The sequence below is a fragment of the Cygnus olor genome, chromosome 3 (genome assembly GCF_009769625.2).
Source record: "Cygnus olor isolate bCygOlo1 chromosome 3, bCygOlo1.pri.v2, whole genome shotgun sequence".
In the NCBI taxonomy this organism is placed as follows: Eukaryota; Metazoa; Chordata; class Aves; order Anseriformes; family Anatidae; genus Cygnus; species Cygnus olor.
Genome location: NC_049171.1, coordinates 80624658 through 80645279, shown reverse-complemented (window position 1 = coordinate 80645279; position 20622 = coordinate 80624658). Strand labels below are relative to the sequence as shown.

The 20622-nt window shown below is 39.5% G+C and overlaps 1 protein-coding gene across 2 annotated transcripts in view; it reads left to right on the top strand.

The window, feature by feature from the left end:
- The window catches only part of NID1 (nidogen 1), a 43471-nt gene that overhangs the window by 4020 nt on the left and 18829 nt on the right, over positions 1-20622 (top strand). Inside the window, exons 2-12 of one of the 2 annotated variants that reach the window (XM_040551861.1) lie at positions 444-743; positions 1890-2119; positions 2724-3148; positions 4177-4326; positions 5586-5837; positions 6944-7144; positions 8755-9000; positions 9628-9771; positions 11299-11427; positions 14661-14804; positions 15550-15672. In XM_040551861.1, the coding sequence (XP_040407795.1) occupies positions 444-743; positions 1890-2119; positions 2724-3148; positions 4177-4326; positions 5586-5837; positions 6944-7144; positions 8755-9000; positions 9628-9771; positions 11299-11427; positions 14661-14804; positions 15550-15672 (2344 nt within the window). The remainder of the gene's footprint in view (positions 1-443; positions 744-1889; positions 2120-2723; positions 3149-4176; positions 4327-5585; positions 5838-6943; positions 7145-8754; positions 9001-9627; positions 9772-11298; positions 11428-14660; positions 14805-15549; positions 15673-20622) is intronic. The other variant, XM_040551862.1, reaches the window with a different exon arrangement.

Sequence of the window (20622 nt, the reverse complement as noted above, 5' to 3'; positions counted from 1 at the left end):
TTTACCATCCCTGGTAATGCTGTTGTAAAACTGCTCTGCAAGAGTGACAGCTAAAAAGGAGACGAGCTTTTGGTCATCAGCGAGGGTCTGCGCACAATGCATGACAGGCTCGCAGTGGGGTTGCACTGGGTCTTGGTCTGAGAAAGACTTGGGAACTTGTGAAATGTGGTGGATGTGGATGTCTGTTAGAAGAGGCAATAAGGATCTGAAATGAAAAAAAGGGATTTTAGCCATTTACTAGGGGAAAAAGGTCGATCAATCTGTAAAGTACACCTGTTTTTTAAAAAGGAAGCTTGCAAAATTTCATTGCTTTACAAATACAAGACTGACTTCTGACTCAATTTCTTTTAGAAATGCAATGAAAATATTGTGATCTAGAGCACATAAGTGTGGGAGACAGGCATGTGAACAGTATTCATCTTACAATTTCTACTTTTTATTAGGTTGCCACTAATGGGATTATCGCAGTGAATGAACCCTCAAATGAGGAAAAATATCTAGGTCAATTCCCTGTCAGTTTTGGGGCTATTGCTCCCTTTATGGCTGATCTGGATACAACAGATGGACTTGGAAATGTGTATTACAGAGAAGATTCATCCTCAGAGGTCTTGAAACTTGCATCAGACTACATCAAAAGGGGGTTTCCTGAGACCACTTTTGAACCCAGCAGTGTTGTTATTGTTACCTGGAAGCTTGTGGCTCCTTACCAGGGACCTGGAGAAGATCCTACTTTGGAAGAAAAGGTGAATGTTAATCAGAGCTTTGAGACAAGTTGGACACACGTTCAGTTGATGTGTGACACCGTAACCTGTTGTTTTGAAGGCTTGAATTCCTTGCGTTCTTGTGTTGAAAAGGCTGTAGCAAAGTAGGAGCTTCCGCAATTTTTACCAGATTTTTTAATTTTAGTGTTTTATTCATTCAGAGAAAAATGCTTGAACCTTAGTAGCTGATTTCTTTGTATTCCCTGACATTCCCATACCAAATGTTAAGTGTGATGCGATAATAACTGAAATAGTTGTACATGTCCTGCCCTCCAGCTGTGCAATGCAATCCATTTGGCTTGAATTGTTCAACAAACTACTAAGTCAATTTGATATCAGACTATCTAAAATCTGATAAGGACTAATAAGAACTTCAGACTGTGAATCCAGTTCAGAGAGTTGACCTTCCATTAACAAAAAGCCCATACTTTGTAGCAAGTATTGAATGAAGAAGCAGCTAGAGGTTACTTTTTGTATTATTTGCAATCCATTTCCCTTTTCTTTTTGCTTTTTAAGTCCTGTTAGGTACTATCTTGTGAAGATTTCTGATGTTTGTAACTTCATGCACTGTAATTATCCTAATTGATGAGCCTGCTAGGCAATGTATGAAGCTGAGCACATTACCACAATTTAGCAGGTCTTCTTTTGTCAAAGGTTAATTTCTTACACCTAGCTTGACGCAACCATTGTTTTCACAGTAATGATTCCACACTGTTATATCAATGAACAGCTGATGTCTGAGGTATTGTAATGATGGTTCCTACAGTGTGTAGGAGTGTTCCCACAGCAACAGACATTTGCAGCAACATGCAAATTGAACTCTTCTTTAAATATTCTGTTTACAAATATACTCATGCCACTTTTCTACATCTTTTTATTTAGTCTAGCCCATTGCCTTTTATTTTAAGGAGACGGCTACTTCCTTAACGATTTAACTTTCCTCTTTCTGTTTAATATTTATGCATGCCAAATGTAAAACTGCCTGAGCAAAACATAAGTTTGCATAATACTGATTTTTTTTTCTAGTAATACATGATGCATTCATTATGTGTTATGGAAATTCAGATTTTGACTGTGTTTAAAAAGAAAAAAGTCATTCTATTGTCTGTTTTATTTTTTTCCCCATAGAGAAACACATTCCAGGCTGTTTTAGCCTCATCCGATTCCAGTTCCTATGCTATTTTCCTTTACCCAGAAGACAGTTTACAGTTCTATAGTACATACTCCAAGAATGATGATGGGAAGATTCCTGCTATGGTTGGCTTTAGTCAAGCCTCCACAAACTACTACTTCTGGGAAAAGCCGGGATCCTACAATATCATCGCTAATGATGAAGACAGCATTAGAAACTTGCACAAGTATGCTTTTTTAAACTTCTTAAGAAAACCTGCAGGATTGCCACGTTTTTCTTAATTGTAGCATGAGTCAATGAGAAATAAGTTGCGTTTAAAAAATCGCTAAGTCTGCCACGGATAAATATTCATTCTCTTGAAGAATATAAGGACGTTGATGTAATTTTCAAAATTTCATAGAGTTCTGTTGTCCCTACTAGGAGCTGCTGTTTACTTAGCTCTTCTGAAGATAGGGCCACTTAAGACTAACTCTTTATACTCTTTCATGGGCAGTCTTTTTGAGGGGATTAAAAAAAGTGAACAAGAAGGAAAGGGAGTAGGTTAGAAAGTTCTAACAAGTGTTAGCGAGACCTTTGTGACTCACATATGTCCTTCTGTTTCCACCTCTTTGGAGTCAAGAAGAGAGCTCTGAATGTGGTGAAAAAATGCTATCCAAATTGTCAGTGGAATTTTATAGCTGAATAAACTGTACTTGTGTAGTACTATGTTGATTACGTAATCGAACAGTTTGTCTTGATATTTCTTAGTGAAGTATTACATTTTGTGTAGCATAAAAATACCACAACTTGCACTTAACCATTCTGATTTGGCATACACTTCTCTTTGATAGAAGCAGCAATGCTGGGAAGAAAGGAGTCTGGGTGTTTGAGATTGGTAGCTCGTCTGACAGTATTGTGCCTGCCAAGATCAGCAATGTTCTGGAGAGCCTAGAGTCCAGTGAGCAAGACCAGGAGATGACCTCAAAACCATTTATGTCAGACTATGGCTCCACTGAAATAAGACAACAGTATGTCACCAGCAGTATGGACAGTATAGAAGAGGATCAGCATGTGACATATAGCGTTCCTCAGTTAGCTGCGGAAGACTTGGTAACTTCATACCAAGATATAACAGGAACACCTTCAACTGAGTCTTTTTACAGTCATCAAGATTTCCCAACAGCAAAAGCTCCACCTCGCCAGTTCCCGGCCCAGCAGTTCCCACCGCAGGAACCCCAGGTCATAGATGTGGAAGAATTTGATGAAACTGGTATCGGTAAGGTCTTTTGTACAGCTTGGTTCCTGCTAAGTTGGATAGGCTGTAGAAGGATTCAGAAGATCTGGGCACTTTTTAAGAAGTTTGCATTGCTCGTTGAGGCAGTTAACCCTTGATGTCACCTCAGAATCCCATCCTGCCAGTCTAGTGAACTAATCCTGTGGTCAGGCTTACAGGAGAGCAAGTTTACAGTGTCTGGGGAACTGGAATCTCTCCTAAGGAAAGCTTCCCATAAGGCTAGTGGTATTCCTAAAGTTGACCCATAATTTATGGAACTGATTTCTCCATGTCTTTTGTCCAGGACTGTTGTTAAAGGTATGAGCTGAATTTATTAGCTTCATTAAGCAGCTGTTCCTGATAAAGATGGGTTCTATTGAAACCTGGTTGTTTTTTTTTTTTCCTTTCCTGGATGTGTTACTTGAATACAGGTGATTTAATAAAGGTTGGGAATAATGACTGCTGTAAAGATCATTGGCTAAAAATATTGGCTCAAGTTTTACAAGGCTAGTATTTGCAATTCTAACTTCTGAGGAGTTGTTTATAGAAAATTCAAACAGTGCGACTGACTACCCAGATGTTGTTTCAAGAAGCAGATGTGAGCATTTCTCTGTGAAATAATAGGTTCAACCAACTAGGATTAGTGTGTGTGTGTGGTGCATGCTCCTAGGGTATTGTACTGATATTTTGTTCTGAGGTTGGAAAGGTTCACTTTTCCTTTGGTTTGGAAGCAACGGCAGGTAAAATATTGTGTGTTTAGTTTCACCAAGACAGCTTAACTGCGTGGATCCAGTGAATTCAGTAGAACTAAACATGTGAAACCCTGATGTTTTCTGGAAAACAGTGGACTGTTACTTACATATTCCAACGTTAGCAAAAAAATGAATTATAATTGATTGTTTTCCTTGAAGACAAAATGTGAAGAAAACCCCTGATTAAATGAGTGTAGTGATGCTCTGAAACTGAACCAGGGGCATGTGAATACTATAGTAATTACAAAAAGAATAAGTCTCTGGTCTTATTTTCTGCAGTGTTTCGCTACCACACAGATGTCCAACAGACCTGTGCTAACAATCGCCACCAGTGCTCTGTTCATGCTATTTGCAAAGATTACCCCAATGGATTTTGTTGCAGTTGTATTGCTGGTTACAAAGGAAACGGCAGACAATGTGTAGCAGAAGGTAACTTTTTTTGAAAATTGGGTGCGTATGAAGCAATTGCACATGGCATGCTTGAATGAGGTGACCTGTTTTGAAAAGTTTAAAAAAAGACGTGGTTAAATGTTTCCTGAAAAGCTTACCACTAGAGATGTTTTAAAAGGTATTTTAAGTGAGCTATGCTTTCTAAGATGGTGTTTTTGTTTGTTTCTAAATGGAGCAAATAATTTTAGGTAGTTAAGTATATGAATTATGCATTTTTAAGATGACTTTCCAGCAATTTCTTATGTAACTGACACAATTTAATAGATAGCACAGCATCCAGTGTTATTGCTAGAAGTAGCTGTCAAGTTCCAGCGTTTCATAACCTGATTTGCTCCCCACTCCAGAAATGGACAGTCTAAAGGGGATGAACAAATTAACTCTGATCATCAAATTGAAGAGCATGGCTCCTCTTTGTCTGATTCTTAAGCTCCTTTACTAAGGGGCTAATCTGCCAGATTTTTGTTAGATACCCATTTAAACTTTGTTCCTGTGTAGGATCCATAAAGGAATTTCTTATGTACACACTTGTAATCCTCATAGTGACTTGACTCAGAGTATAGATGCATGTCAATAACTGAAATAGCTGACTGCCAACTTTGTGTTGTATAAGGCAAGAAAGTAAAACCTACTACTCAGCTTCCAGTTCATACAACTGAGTTTTCCAGAGGGAAGGAAAAAAAAAGCATCTGATGGTAATGCAACTTAAATTTGTGTGTATTTAGGATACTGTATACAGAATAAAAGTAGTAAACCAAAGTAACTACTTCTGTAAAACAGTCTCAAAACAAATTTTCTCTAAAGGTCAGTAGTCAGATTACTCTGAAAACCTATGGGTGTCAGCCTTCTAGGTGGCATGGAATGAGCAAATTTACTTTCACTGGAAATTGATATGAAGTGTGATATTCAGGTGAAAAAGTGAAGTGCCACTTACTATCAGAGAGAGTGCAACAGCAGAGTGTGTTTGTGGAGTTGTCCTTGGAGGAAAAATTGTTAATGAGGGTAAAGGGCATCTCTTTCAGCAATTTTGGTTGCTTAGTAATCTGTGTAATGACAATACACATGTAAGCAAACTGACATACTGCTTCTATGCAATTTCCTGTCATTCGAATTCAGTGAGCATTTGTTTGCCATTCATTTTGATACTAACATCTTTGAACATAGTGCATGCTCTGAACACATTCTTTGCAGAGTATTTGAGAACTGTCATTTTCTTCTGATGCCTTGCATTGATTTGCCAGGTTCCCCTCAGAGAGTCAATGGGAAAGTCAAAGGAAGAATCTTTGTAGGAAATAACCCTGTGCCAGTTACATTTGAGAACACTGATCTCCACTCCTACGTTGTGATGAACCAAGGACGTGCCTACACTGCTATCAGCACAATCCCAGAGACCTTGGGGTATTCTTTATTGCCTCTTGCCTCTATTGGAGGTATAATAGGATGGATGTTTGCTGTGGAACAGCAAGGATATAAAAATGGATTCAGCGTTACTGGTAAGTTTTAAATTAAAATATTTATTCCTCTGTCTTGAGTTAAGAAATGTGTAACTAGAAGGAATATAGGATGAAAATCTATTTATTCTGAGCTGAAAACTGATTGCTTTATGAACTTATTGTTTAGATATTGGGCTTTTTATTTTACAACTTGTTCACAAGCGTGTAAGTCTCTTGGAGAAGAATGGATTGGCCAGTTCCTGTACAAGAAAAAGATTATTAAAAAGTATCTCATTTTTGGTACTAAAGTGTAAAGAGCTGCAAAAAAAACCCACCTGTCCCTACATCTATGTGAAGTATAATATATTAATTGCTTGATTGTGCCATGAAGCAAAACACAATGGAAATCTGACCTAGTGAAGGTCTGAATTTCTTAATGGAAGCAAATGCTACATGAGAGGCAAATGATTTTGCTAACTTACTTGAAGGAAACCCCAGCTCACAATTACAGCTTTTCATAAGTGTCCGGGGCCTTATCTACTTGTTTGTGCACATGAATTCAAGCTGTAGGTCCAATCTGTTCTTGAAGAACATGTGTTTCTTTTTTAAATTTTATCCTTTACAGCCCTGCACTATGAACTTAACTTATTATTTGGGGATTCTTTTTTTTTTTATATTGTGTACTTTAAGTTTGTTCCAGAATTTACAACATACATTTCACTTGGTTTTGATTTAGAAACAGATGTGTGGGATTTTATTTTTGACTGTATTCCTAATGGATGTATTCTCTAAAATGTACAACTCATATACTACTTTAATTGATAGGATAAGACTGAATATTTTTAGTTTTGTCTGAACATGTTTGCTTGATTTTCATTCTCCTTTTTTTTTAAAAAAAAAAAAAACAACAAAAAAAAAACAAAACACAACCTGCTTCATCAGGATTACTTGCAGTTTAGCATGTTCTGTGTTTAAGAAGTGAGAGTTTCAGTTATAAATACACCTCTGGAAGTTATTTCTGTAGGGACCCAAAACATTAGTAATTGTGCCACATCAAAGCTTGCTTGCATAAAATAGATATTTTTATTATCTGGTACAAGTGGTTATGGTGAATAGAAGGATTCAGAAACCAGTGTGAAGTGGTTTAACTAATACTGTTTCTATAGGTGGCGAGTTTACACGGCAAACAGAAGTTACTTTTCTTGGCAACAATGAGAAGCTGGTTATAAAGCAGAAATTCAGTGGAATTGATGAGCATGGTCACCTTACTATCAGCACAGAAATGGAGGGCAGAATACCTGAGATCCCCTCTGGTGCATCAGTTCATATTGAACCATACACTGAACTCTATCACACTTCTAGTTCTGGTAAGTTTTCGTAAGAAGGAAATGATATATAAGTGCACATTTCTCATCGTGGAGAGTAAGACAACCTGAAAAACATGATTTTATTACCTTCTTAAAGGGTGTGCTTATGACATTTATTTACAGAAAGTTGCTTTTTGCCTCTTAGGAATGGGTCCCAAAAGAAGGTGGATTTTGAGTGGGACAATGCAAATATTTCTCATATTTTTATTGAAAAAAACTGAGTTTAACTTTCAACTGTTGTTTGCACTGATGTTCCATTTTTTGATTGGTCTTATTTTTATACTGCCAATGACAGTCGTACAAATTGCAAAGCTTTTTGTAGGGTCCACAGCTCTCCAGTAGGAGCCAAACTGCTATACATATTTGTAGACCTATTTGTAGTAATGTTGTCATTAAATGGGCTTTGTTCTTGTCTAATGAGACCATGCAAACCAGTGATTTACCAGTATGTGTGGGCTAAGCTGCACTTCAATGACCATGCCTTCTGTTAGTAACAAGCATTGGTCAGTATTATTTGAGATGAATTTAAACAACTGACCAGAAAGTTAGGATGCTCTTAATTCCCTTAGCAGTTTTCTCCATTGTCTCTTCAGTACTTCTCTTACTTCCTGATCTAAGACTCTGAGATTTGGTAAGAGATCCATTCATTTCACCATTTACAATGGGATAATCCTTTCTTTATTATGGATGTCTCAACCCAGCAAAAACAAAGCAAGGTTGTAATGTTCCTTCTGGCCAGACAACCCCGCCATCAAAAGAGCAGTAAAGGGGAAGCAGCATGTGGTACCTAAACCCAAGTGCATCTGGTTATTAGAGAGACAGGACTTTGCTCTGATGGTACTTGGCACACTTTGATTGCTAGAGATAGCTGAAAGTGGTGTAGTTGCATCATCACTGCGCTACGTCTGCTGGTGCCTGGCTTTGGTATCCAGTGCTGAGCCCCTCTTGCTGCTTTGCCTGGGAGGAGGCATCCTTCAGGCTGGGTTTGATTTACCAGCAACCAAATAGCTGTCCTTCTGCTGTCCTATGGCGTATCTGATGGACCATTATTTAAACAGCAGAAACCCAGCTTTTGCCAACTGTTATAAATGGATTGATATACTGCTGTCCATTTGAAGACTAGTGGAATTCAAAGGAGTTTTCTGTAGGTGGGAGGATCTGCAAGCCTAGATCTGCTTTGAAGAGTAATGGTCAGATTTTTTCACAATATGGAAAACTGCTGTGGAGTGTACAAGGGCTCTCAGACGTGTCATCTTCAGGACTCAAAATCCAAGACCAGTAGATGGCAATGACCTTAAAGTGGGTGTAGTTTGGTGCTGGTGATGAGGCTCTTCTCCTTCTCGGCTTACAGATCCATTGTGCAGTTTCATCTAAAGAAACTTCTGAGTTTCCTGAGTTAATTTTTCTTTTCATTACCTGGCGGCCCACAAAGTAAATTTCAATTTTTAATTACGTCAAGACAAATTGTGTCTTGTCCCTGAATGCTGCACTGAGAACAGAACAAACCTCATCAAGTACCTATTCCTTTGCATGAGAATGTGTTCAGATGCTAATTGGGCGCAGCATTTTTGATTTCTATTCTGATCCATGTTCTTGTTGCCATTTTGCAGTGATCACTTCCTCGTCCACCAGAGAGTACACAGTGACAGAGCCAGAAAGGGATGGGGTTGCTTCCACATACACAGGTGCCTATCAGTGGCGACAGACCATCTCCTTTGATGAATGCATTCATGATGAGTCGTTACATGCTACTTCTGCTACTCAGCAGCTCTCAGTGGACAGTGTATTTGTCCTGTATAACAGAGATGAGCAAATTCTGCGATACGCTATGAGTAATTCCATCGGCCCAATCAGTGGTATGTATGAATTAGAAATCTTTTTTTTTTTTCCCTCTATTGTGAGTAATTAAAAGCATGCTTTTATGTTCTTTTAGCCTGCATTAGCTGGGCATTAATGAATTAAATTAGTTGCATTAGTCGCCAGATCTGGGCTCATCAATTAAGAATAGAAATGGGACTGTTGAAAGTTTGTGTTTTACTTGGGGAATGATATTTAAGTAATTATCTGCTTTTGAAATTCAGTGGAGTGTGTGTCTAACTCCTTGAAATACTTGAAGTACAGAAAGGACTATGCTCACTTTTGTTTGTTCCAAAAATAAAGTTCTACAAATTTAAATGAACAAAATAAGCTGTTAATCACATGTTGGGTCTAGGCTAGTGGCTGGAAGAAGCATTTAAAAAAAAACACACAAAAAAAACCCTCAACAGTCCTTTGCATAAGTTACAAGGAATACAGGTGTTACTGTCATTTGAGATTTCATGTCCTGCATATCTCCGGCAAGTCTCCTTTCTAGTGCAAAACATGCTTTTTTTTTTTTTTTTTTTTTTGTGTAATGTATGCCGAAAGCAAACTCCTTCTGGGCCTTACCTGAGTCATATTATTTGGGTAGAGTTCTTATGTCTGAATGTGATCTTTCTTGTCAGATGGTTCTGCTGATATTAACCGAAATCCTTGCTACACGGGTACCCATAATTGTGACACCAATGCAATATGTCGTCCAGGAACTGGAAATCGTTTCTTCTGTGAATGTTCGATTGGCTTCCGTGGAGATGGAAACGTTTGTTATGGTATCAGAAGATTTTCATTTCAAAATGACAGCTAACGTAGAATTTGGTTTGCTTGGGATGTATAGACCCTTGGTTTGAGGGGTCAGAATGAACCGACCTAAGCGGCTGGTTTGGGGAACAAAAGGTTAGAGGGATGCTGAGGTAACTGAACAATCTGATTAATTAAATTTTTGTAATTAAGTGATTAATTAATTCACTGTCTTGGAGAGTCAAACCTGGGTATGTTTTGTTAGCTTAGAAAGCTTCTTACATAGTTGCTCTTTTCATAAAACTTGTGGGAACTTAGCTGTGAGAAATGTACCGTTCTGCAAATTCTGGTTAAAATGAGTCAACTAAGTTAAAAGTTCTCGAGGGCAATGAGGAATTGCATGTGTAACATGCATACAGAGCACAGGTACATGGAACCCACTGAAATCATCTTTTTTAAGGTATGCTTTGAAAATTCCTTCTGTCCAAGTCTTTAGGATCCAGGGTTGAAATGCTTGAAGATGCATTATCTTTGTCTTGCTCTTTAGTGAAGATTTTGTTTCCCAGCTGTGTACAGTGTTTCTTCTGCCTAAGATCTTCTCTTCGTAACATCTGACAGTTTTTCGAGATGCTTTGTAAGAGCTACTGAAAAAGTTGAAAGCTCCATGTCTTTATTTATCTTCTTGTCAATGAAATGTGTTGTTAGGTTGACAAAGCTAGATTGCTTTGCAGTACAAAGTTTCCTTCTTTTTCATATTTCAATCTATTTTGCATGCCCGAGGTCATAGTAGAAACTTCAGAGAGGCCTCCTGCTTACTTTAAGATTTTGATTTTTTCCAGACATGCTCTTAAGGTGAACTAAACTTCAGTTGGTGACTGTTAGGCTGCACAGTTTAATAAAATCTTAGGTCAATTTAGCTTCTGAACTTGTGATCTCTACCTCTTTTATGTGTATGTATATTAATATAAGTAAACAGTGAGCTTTTGGAGTTAATTAAATCTTTTGCCATATAAACTAGTTACGGTATATAAGATCAAAAATACGTATTTTAGATCAAATGTAAAGGTTATATTCCCAGTATTAGTTCAATCCATATTTTAACATAATAGTGCACATCAATTGTTTGCCATTTACTGTCTTTAGGAATAACCTGCAAGTTCTTTTTAATGCATTAGGTTTTAATATATGGATAACTACAGAAGGAGTCTTTCCTAAAGTTTTGCTCACCAAGTAGTCATCACTGCTGCTGGTCACCTTGTAGCCTGTGTTTTCTTTCACAGTGTTACCTCCTTCTCTGATTTCCTGGCCTTCCTCTTACTACTCCATTATAGAATCTCTTCAGGTTGTTTTTTTGTGCAGTTTAGCCGAGGCCACAGTTACCTGAAAATGATTTTCAGGTTACCAGTACCTTTTAAGAGGTGTGGCCTATCCAAGATGTGGATTAAATACTCAAGCCTGCTATTATTTAACAGTTGCACAGGTTTTTTTTGTTGTTTTTTTGTTTTGGTATCAGTATTAAATACATATGTGTAATAACGGGAATCCTTACAATATTCTAGATGTTGATGAATGTTCAGAGCAACCAGCTCTATGTGGCAGCAATGCAGTTTGCAATAACCAGCCAGGAACGTACCGATGTGAGTGTGTAGATGGATACCAGTTTGCAGCAGATGGACAGACTTGTGTTGGTGAGTTTCAAATTTCTTAAAAACACCGTGATTAAAACACTGGCTTTCAGGCTGTGATTTGTCTCACAGAAACAGAATGCACCTTCTAGGATATATGCTGGCTTCTAACATGAATTGAATTTAGGGGCTTGTTCTACAGCTAGTGACTACAATCCGTTAGGTAACTGAAGAAGGTGCCTGAAGTACTTTGTTTCCATCTCATAAAAATTCCCCAATTAAAATGTTTCCAAATGGAAAAATAATGGAATGCTTCTGTCTTTTTTGTACTGTGACTTAGTTGTAGATTTCACATAGAAGTAAAATTCCAATTTGTAAAAGAAGAAAAATTGAAACGAGCAGTTACTAATTTGTCTTTATTTCACAGTGTCTCACTCTCAACATGAGGTACTGCTTTTTCTGCACCATGGCTGTAAATTATTTTCTGTTGTCTTGCACCTTGGCTTTTGGGGATTTGAAGTTTTGTTTCTTTGTTTCAAAGCTAATTGACAATAAATTTTGTCTTTTTTTGGTCTCCATACCTGATATCAAGGGACAAACCATCGCATCTTTAAAAAAAAAACTACACATCATTGGTTGTGTTGATCCACAACTTCTCTAGGCAGCTTGTTCCAGCGCCTCATGACCCTCATAGTAAAGAATTTCTTCCTATTATCTAATCTAAATCTGTCCTTTTTTAGTTTAAAACCATTACCCCTTGTCCTATCACTACACCCCCTAACAAAGAGTTCCTCCCCAGTTTTCCTGCAGGTTCTCTTTAGGTACTGGAACGCCTCTGTAAGGTCTCTCCAGAGCCTTCTCTTCTCCAGGCTGAACAAGCCCAACTCCCTCAGCCTGTCTTCATTGCTTCAGCCGCTCCAGCCCTTTGATCTTCTTGGTCTCCTCTGGAGTTGTTCTAATGCTTCCACGTTCTTCTCGTGCTGGGGGCCCCAGAGCTGAATGCAGGGCTCCACATGGGGTCTCGAGAGAGCAGAGCAGAGGGGGAGAATCACTTCCCTCAACCTGCTGGCCATGCTACATTTGATGCAGCCCAGGATACGGTTGGCTTTCAGGGCTGCAAGCACACATGGGTGGCTCATGTTGAGCTTCTCATCAAGCAGCACCCCCAGGTCCTTCTCCTCAGGGCTGCTCTCAATCCATTCTCTGCCAAGGCTGCATTTGTGCTTGGGGTTGCGTTGGTCCAGATGCAGGACCTTGCGCTTGGCCTTGTTGAACTCCACGAGGTTCTTAACAGCACCACTCTCAAGCCTGTCCAGGTCCCTTCCCTCCAGCATGCTGACTGCTCCACACAGCTTGGTGTCATCAGCAAACTTGCTGAGGGTGACTTGCTGAGGGTGCACTCACTCCCGCTGACCATGTCATTGACAAAGAGACTAAACAGTGCCAGTCCCCAAACTGACCCCTGAGGAACAACACCGCTCATTACTGATCTTCACTTGGACATGGAGCTGTTGACCAGAACTCTGAGTGCAGCCATCCAGCCAGTCACAAGCCCCACTCCTCTGTCCAGTAGGAATTACCATTCATGTCCACTCAGTGTACACTGAGCCTATCCCTTTCTTGCAGAACAGTTGGAAAAAGGCAACTTTTTCCACAACACAGGAAAGGATGGGGTCAGATATGGAAGCACAGCTTTATATTCTTTCCATTATAACAGCCACTACCCTTTAGTCACCTTGACCTGAAAGAGGATGTTCTTCTCTCCAGCCGTGGCCTTGCTGGTTTCACTCTACCACTTTTCCATGAAATTGATGTGTCATGCTTGTAACAAGTGCCAAGTGGCTCCTTACCCAGCTTGAAGGACTTCAGCATGATCCCTTCCTTCAATCGAAAAGAAACTTTGCATCCATAAGATGCAGGGGGCAGAAGATCATCTGTAGTTTCCCAACAGAGTGAAAGTAAATGCCATGGTAATCTTGTTCCCCTGGCTATGGGTTTACAGCCTGTGAACAACCTGAACCTCAGAAAATGCAACAGCTACCCTCTTTGTGCTTGTGTGGCTTGCTCTGGGCTACCCACTCTGCCTCAGCTTTTCTGGAATTGCAGCTTTTTCATACCAGCTGTGTGACTCACCAAACAGCTTAAGGAGAGTTTTAAGTGAATCCTGTCTTCCTATTAGCCCACTGAGGACTGCGGGACTCCCTAGAAATTCCAGCTCTAAAACTTAAGCATTTAAAATGCTTAATTCTAAATAGATTACTTCATCAAGCAGAACAGATAGAAATTATTCTAACAGTGGTGTCATCTCCTCCAGAGAAATAAAGAAAATGCCTGTTTTCAGATCTGGCTTTGATGGTATATTTTAGTGTTTTTCCCCTGCCGGTACTGTGGCAGTTTCCATCTGTGTACTGCGATGAAAGGAGCATTGTGGAGTCTGGTATTGGTCCCCTGTAAGTTCCTAGGAAGAACTGCATAAAGAAAGCCTCAGTGGACTCTGTTACAGCAGCTGGAAGTCTGTTTCTAGATGTGCACGCTGCGAACTTGTGTACTTCATATATATAAATGTATACAACATTTTTGTAGTATTTTGCCTCTTTCTTTTTTAAATACCCAGGTTTCTTTTCTTCTTCTTCGACATAAGAGAGAGCTGCTGAAACTCTGCCTTACCTGGAATATATTTGTATAAAAAGCAGTGTAGTGCCTTCAGAGTCATGGCTGCTGACGTTGAGAAAGCTGTGGAAAGCTGCAGGACTGGTCCCAGCTGCCACAGTTGGTCAAAATCTCTCCAATAGTTGACAAATGTGTTTATCCCTTATTAAATGAGTCACGGCTCCTATCCGTAGCCAAGTGATGACAGCCCTGGGTCAGTGCTAGGTTAGTGTAGCAGGATATCTAATAATTCCCAGCGCAGTGAACTGGCTACTCAGCTAACATGTGAGGTGCCTTTGTGAGATGGCTTACATTTCTTCAGTGAGGACTCCAGTTTATAAACAAAACTGGCATGGATATTAGGATCTATGGCTGTGGTAGCCTTTCTCCCCTGCTCTAAATCAACAAGTATTATGAGGTGCTAGAAGACAGTAAGTCGCTTATGAAACGCTAATAAGGTTTAACATCAGCGAAAGGGAAGGTCTTGGGGGGAAAACAACAACAGCCCCCAAAGCAAAACATAGTTTCCTTGTTTCCTTTCTCTTCTCTGTGCTTTCACAGCTGTTCTCTCTCTACAAATGTATTACAAGCTTCAGCTTTGTAGAGGAAAATTCAAACTTTCACTCTCTTGTACATCTAACCTGCAGCTGTTGAATATGCCGTAAACCACTGTCAGACAGGCACACATGGTTGTGACATTCCTCAGCGTGCTCAGTGTGTGTACACTGGTGGCTCTGCCTACATCTGCACGTGCCTCCCTGGCTTCTCTGGAGACGGGCGTGCCTGTGAGGGTGGGTAGTACCATTTGTTGTGTTTTCTTACGCTTTATTGCACAACTTGGCTGGTCACTGCAATCTCCTATAGTTGCTTCCGATTTAAAATAGGAAAGTTTGTAGTTTGAGTCCTGCAGGCAAGCACTGAAAGCTTTTGTTCTTTTTTCCCTGCACTTTTGAATTCACTCTTCAATATTTGTGCTACAGAAAGTCTGAGGTGAGGTAGCCACAATTTTTGCGGCAGCTGCAGTTAGGAGATGAGATCCTCATCTGCTGGAATTGTTTGAACTGTATTGGTTTATGTTACTAAGAGGGAGTCACATAGTGCTCAGAATTCAGAATCTGCAAAAATGTTATGTTGTGTTTCATGTCAATTGGAGGGTAGTGGGAGAGCAGCCTTACCTAAAAACATCTTGTAAACCTTGCTAGCCAAATCCTACCTCTCTTGCTTTGTTTTTAAGTCTTTTCCTTGAGAAACATGGAGAAAGAAACATATTAAATACCGTGTGAATTAACAGTGCCAGTTACCCATCAGAGTAGCGTGGTAGAGGGATTTCCTGGAAGGCAGAATCAAAAATACATGCATGCTTTTTTCCTCTTTGCATTTCTGTGTTCTTCCAAAGGTCTGTAATTCTAGTCCTATGTCCTAAAATAGAAGCCTGAAACTAATAAGCCAGATTTGCACTTTAATTCCTCACTCTGACTTGTAAGCTATCTTTCATCATGAGGTATGTTTATCTAAGACTGGTCTTTTATTTTACAGATACAGACGAATGTCAACAGGGCCGCTGTCATCCTGATGCTTTCTGCTACAACACTCCTGGGTCCTTCAGCTGCCAGTGTAAGGCAGGTTATCGTGGGGATGGTTTCCAGTGTGTATTAGGAGGTAAAATTTTACAGTTCTTGAAAGTTGGACCGGGAATATAATTGGAAAACTGGAGGTTGTATGATAGTTTGACTTCTCTATAGAACAAATTGTCTCACCGGGGACTTTGTTCTTTCTCAAGTCCCTCAGGTTCTGAATTGCATCAGGTTTGTGCCAAAGTCTGTATCTTGACTATTATCACTTTTCCTGCTCAGTATCCTGTTTTAGGTTTTGTTTGTCTAGCCCAAGCAGTTCTCAGCCCAAAGATGATGCTATCTTTAGAAGTTGCCTTATGTGATGGTTTGACAACAGATTGATTTTGTTTTGCATATGCAGTAGTCATGTATCGTAAAACATGGAACTGTTGGTAATGTAAACTAAATGCAGCATTACAGGAGAAAAGTGAAGGATGAGATGAATGTATCTGCAATTCACTGAGATCTAGATACCTACATTCCAAGTATAGCCAGTGAGAATCCAGAAAGACTAACTCCAGTTTCTAGCTCTCTTAGATGTTTCTGTACTTACCCAGTTTGTTCTCTATTTAGCAGAAAGTTCTTTATCCTTCCACACTTCTGTTCTTGCATTGTGGTTTGGGTCTCGAAGTATATAACTCCTGATCTTGTAGGCATGCTAAAATATATATATTTAGTAAGGAACCATAAGGCACAAAGTAGCATTGTTAGAGTTACTTTAATTCAAAAGCATGACAAACCTAGGTAATAGCACTTGTGTTTTGCACAACCTTGAATGCTTTCATCCAGGAAATACGTAAAACCTACCATCTGAGTACATTTGAACTCACTTCCCCTGCTTCTGAGATTCTTGCTGTTGGGCTACAGACCACCCTGCACCTCTCCATAGACTAAAAGTCAAAATGTGCAGCCAAGAGTAAAAAGGGCACATAGCCAAAGGGAAAAGAAACAAAAAGCAGTATGACTGAGGAAGGAGAAGCTGTCTTTATAAACCAGCTTCTGCACTGTGTCTTAATGTCCAAAGTATTTGATGATTCAAAGTTGTTTTTTTTTTAAATGATTGATGTGCTCCCTTAAAAGTGCTTGTCTGCATGACACAATATCACTGTCTGATGTGTTGCTGAAACTTAATTTTTTCCTTTTGCTACTGTCTTCCCTAATTTGAAGTTCTGACGTTTTTGCATGGTACGATGCTAATACCTCAAAACAAAAAGGCAAAGGGTAACTTATATAGGAGAGGCATAAAAAATCACAAGGTGATTTCTGGTTTTAGATCATATTTGCATGGCTTCATCGTGCACTCAACAGCACGTACTATGTCAAACCAATGTCTGTAGACTTCCCTATCATAGGTAAATTGTAGGAGCTTTTGCAGTGTTCAGTTCTGAAGCTCAAGCTTTTGCAACTGTATGTGAGTCTTCCAGTATTATTTTCAACGTACTTTTCATGCATGAATGTCCATGCATATTTTTCTTTTAGTGCCAGGTGAATGTAGAACTACTCAGTGTTTCTGACCTGTGTTAAAATATTTAGCAACGAACCTGCTGATAAAAGCAGGATTTTTACTCCTAGAGAAGAAACTTGATGTGAGTAGCTCGAAGCAAAATCAAACCTTAGAGCTTCCAGTTTTCCAAGAACAACTGCAGAGGCAGAAATACTGCGTTCATGTCTGGCACATTCCCCTTTGTAGCTCAGGCCGGTGATTTTGGGTGGTGAGGCCCTGGAACAAGCTGCCCAGGGAAGCTGTGGATGCGCCATCCCTGGAAGTGCTCAAGGCCAGGCTGGATGGGGCTTTGGGCAACCTGATCTGGTGGGAGGTGTCCCTGTCCCTGGCAGGGTGGATGGAATTAGATGGTCTTTAATGTCCGTTCCAACCCAAACCATTCTGTGATTCTATGATTCGTTAGGCTGTTACTTGAATTTAACCAATTAGCTCTATTACCGAGGCATATTTAATTTCTTCTGAGTGTATATGATAGCATACTTGAGTTGTTGTTTTTTTTGTTTGTTTTGGGAAAAACACCTTTTCACAGTGTGTCTACTAAACTGCTAAGTACAGACTAGTATTTTGTAGTAACTTAATATTGTTATTACTACTTATCCTGGATGCTTCGTGATTTTTCCACACTCAACACAAATGTAGCTTGAATGGGGATGTCTCAAAGTCAGGGCTTTAATGGTAACAAAAAAGTGTTTTGGAGAGTTTAGTTGTGTCTACTGTTCTAGTGGGTGGGGATCGGCCAGGTTTTGTTAATTGGTTAATATGGTTTTTGTTCGTTTTTGTTTTTTTTATGTGGTTTTGTACTACCAGTAGAAGACGTGCTTTAGAAACACTTGCATCAATTGGTTCTGCTCACGAAATTCTTTAACCAGGAGTTAAAAAAAAAAAAAAAAACAACCAACGAAAAAAAAACACAAACAAACAAACAAAAAAAAACACCAAACCCACCCTCCCCCCAACTTTATAGATAAGAAGTCTCACTTTTGCTGAACCCTGACTAAGGGGCGGAGCATCTGTGTTGCCTTGCTGGCCTGCAGCAATGGGAGTGTTGATAACAAAGTTAGCTACTCCTCCCTTCTTTGAAAGTTAATAGAACAATAGCTGCCCCTGGGATGTCACTTATTGCTAAAGCTTTAGTGCTTTTAAAATGGATATATCTGGCTGCTAATCACTACCAGTAGTTAGAATCAAAATACTTTCTGAAGCCTAGCAAAAAGCAGCTTAGTTTACTTTAGCACCCAATTTGTAAAGTAAGTTGCTTCAGGATGGAGATTGCAGAAGAGAGTCCATTGTATTCAGATGTTATTAGAGAGCCTTTCTTCCCTTTTTACCCACTAAGGTTTTGATCTCGTTAGCCTCAGTCAAGTCACTGAAGTCTTTCCTGGTTGTTAACAGCATGGAAAGTTTCATTCGTCCAAAGGCTCTGTTCTTTTTCCTGTCCTTTTCTGAACAACGTGCACAATTGCTTGCTTGTGTGGTGTCTTCATTATTTCGTGGAGCATGCAGTTGAATCTTACCACTGGAACAGCAACTCTTGTAGCAAGCAGGCTTAACAAGTGAGATGGATTTGAGTTGTACGTGAGTGGATGTGGTAGGAGTAAACCAGCAGGTTAATGAAAGAGTTAACGATGCTGGAATGCCCCACTGCTCACAGCTATTAAGAATGTCTGCACTTCATTATTTCCTCACGCTTCATTTTTCCATTTCAAAAACCAGATGTCTGAGTGTTTCTACCCCTGCAGACCCCAGACACTGTTTACTAAACAGACACAAGTCTAGATTATTGGACGGGGGGTCTGACCATTAAGAGCCATTCAGTGGTCCACTGCATACCATCTGTTTCACGCGAGAAATGCACTTACAGGGCAGCACTGGAAGTGAAGGATTGCAATGCAAAGTGAATGGACAAAGGGAAGCGTGTTGTTTTGTTTTTCCTCTTCCTTTTCTGGCAATGTCTGAGAACAGCAGTTAAAAGTGCCAGCATAACTCTTTGTGATATGTGGGGAATAAAGTGATCCACATAAGAAATAAACAAGTACTCTTTGGTTGCATACTGGTCACAGTTTTAAATCACTTTTCTGTCTTTAGGTTGTGAATGAAAACCTGTTTGAGTGGTTATATCAGATCTTGAAAATTTTCTGAATGTGAATTGAATTTAATATAGTATACCAGACTGTAATCCCTCCTACAAAGTGGAAGAGAAGAAGACCCATACATCCCTGTTTCTCATGCTGTTTTCTCGGCCTCCATCTTTTTTGAAAAAGTCCATAAATTATCTTCTGCAGTGCCGCCACAAGATCTTTCCTTTATAACCAAAAGAGACTTTGAATATTTGCATATGCATTTTTTTTTTTGGCTTATGTTGGTAAAGTGTAGGTGTATGTTTTTCATCTGGTCCACTTTCAGTATCTGTGCTATTTCCAGTTCATTTTTTCAAGTTCTGTGGTATTCTTCAGTGACTTTTAAATTCTGTGTTGCTAGTGGTAGTTGATAAAACAACTGGAAAAAAATGCCGAGAACATTAAATTGCAATTTTATTTTTCTGAGAAAGGGTATTCATTTAGCTTGAGTTCAGGATGCACCCTTTCATGTATCTAGTCTGACTTCTGTGTGCTGTGGTCCATGGAGCATCACTTCTTCAGCAGCCTTTCTACTCTGTTCTCACTACATTCTTACTACAGCCTCTCTCCTCAGAGCTCCCCTCTGTATGCTGCTTCAATTTTTCACTATCCTTTTGAACTCTGGGTACCAGAGTTGGACCCACTATTCCTTGAATCACGTTATTAATCCCATGTAGAGTAATAACTTTGCTTCTCTATACCCGCATGGTGTTCCCTGTGTATCTGCTGAATTCTTATTGATACCCCCTCACAATCCCAACAGGACTTAGCTTGGTGTTCACACTGAGCTGCTTATCTGCTGTCAGCTTTCCTGGGTTGTCATTTTCCAAGACAAGTCTCTGTCTTTAGAGGATGGTGTACACAGTATCTCCCACGAAGAGTAACTTTCCATTTGACTGTGAATCCACTTGTTGATTTTAGTGAGCTCAGTTTACCTAGTGAGGAGGTCGCGGAACCTTGAAAAAAGCATGCTTCATTTTCCAGTTGCTACAAACAAGTATGGTAGTAGATGTAATGGCACAGGTTACAGCAGTTAAGCATTATTTGCTCTTAGTTCTTGGTGTAGTTAATGGAAATTTTCCTCACGTAAGAGTCAAGAGACCAGAGAACTCTTCTAGTGTTAATTGTCCTGTATCACTGAAGAGTCTTAACTAGATGAAATATTACTGTACGGGTATTAAAGTGGGAGCTCTAAGGAACCTTCTCATTTAGGCTGGTGCACTGAAGGAAAGGAAACTTACAAGCCCTGTCTGTGTTTGAAAGCTGGCTTACAAAGTAGCCTTTGTATGACCTAAATATGTGCCAATTCTTGCTATATGTTTTGTCTAACTTGTATTGTTAGATCACCAAAGCTTTATTTACTGTGTGAATCTCA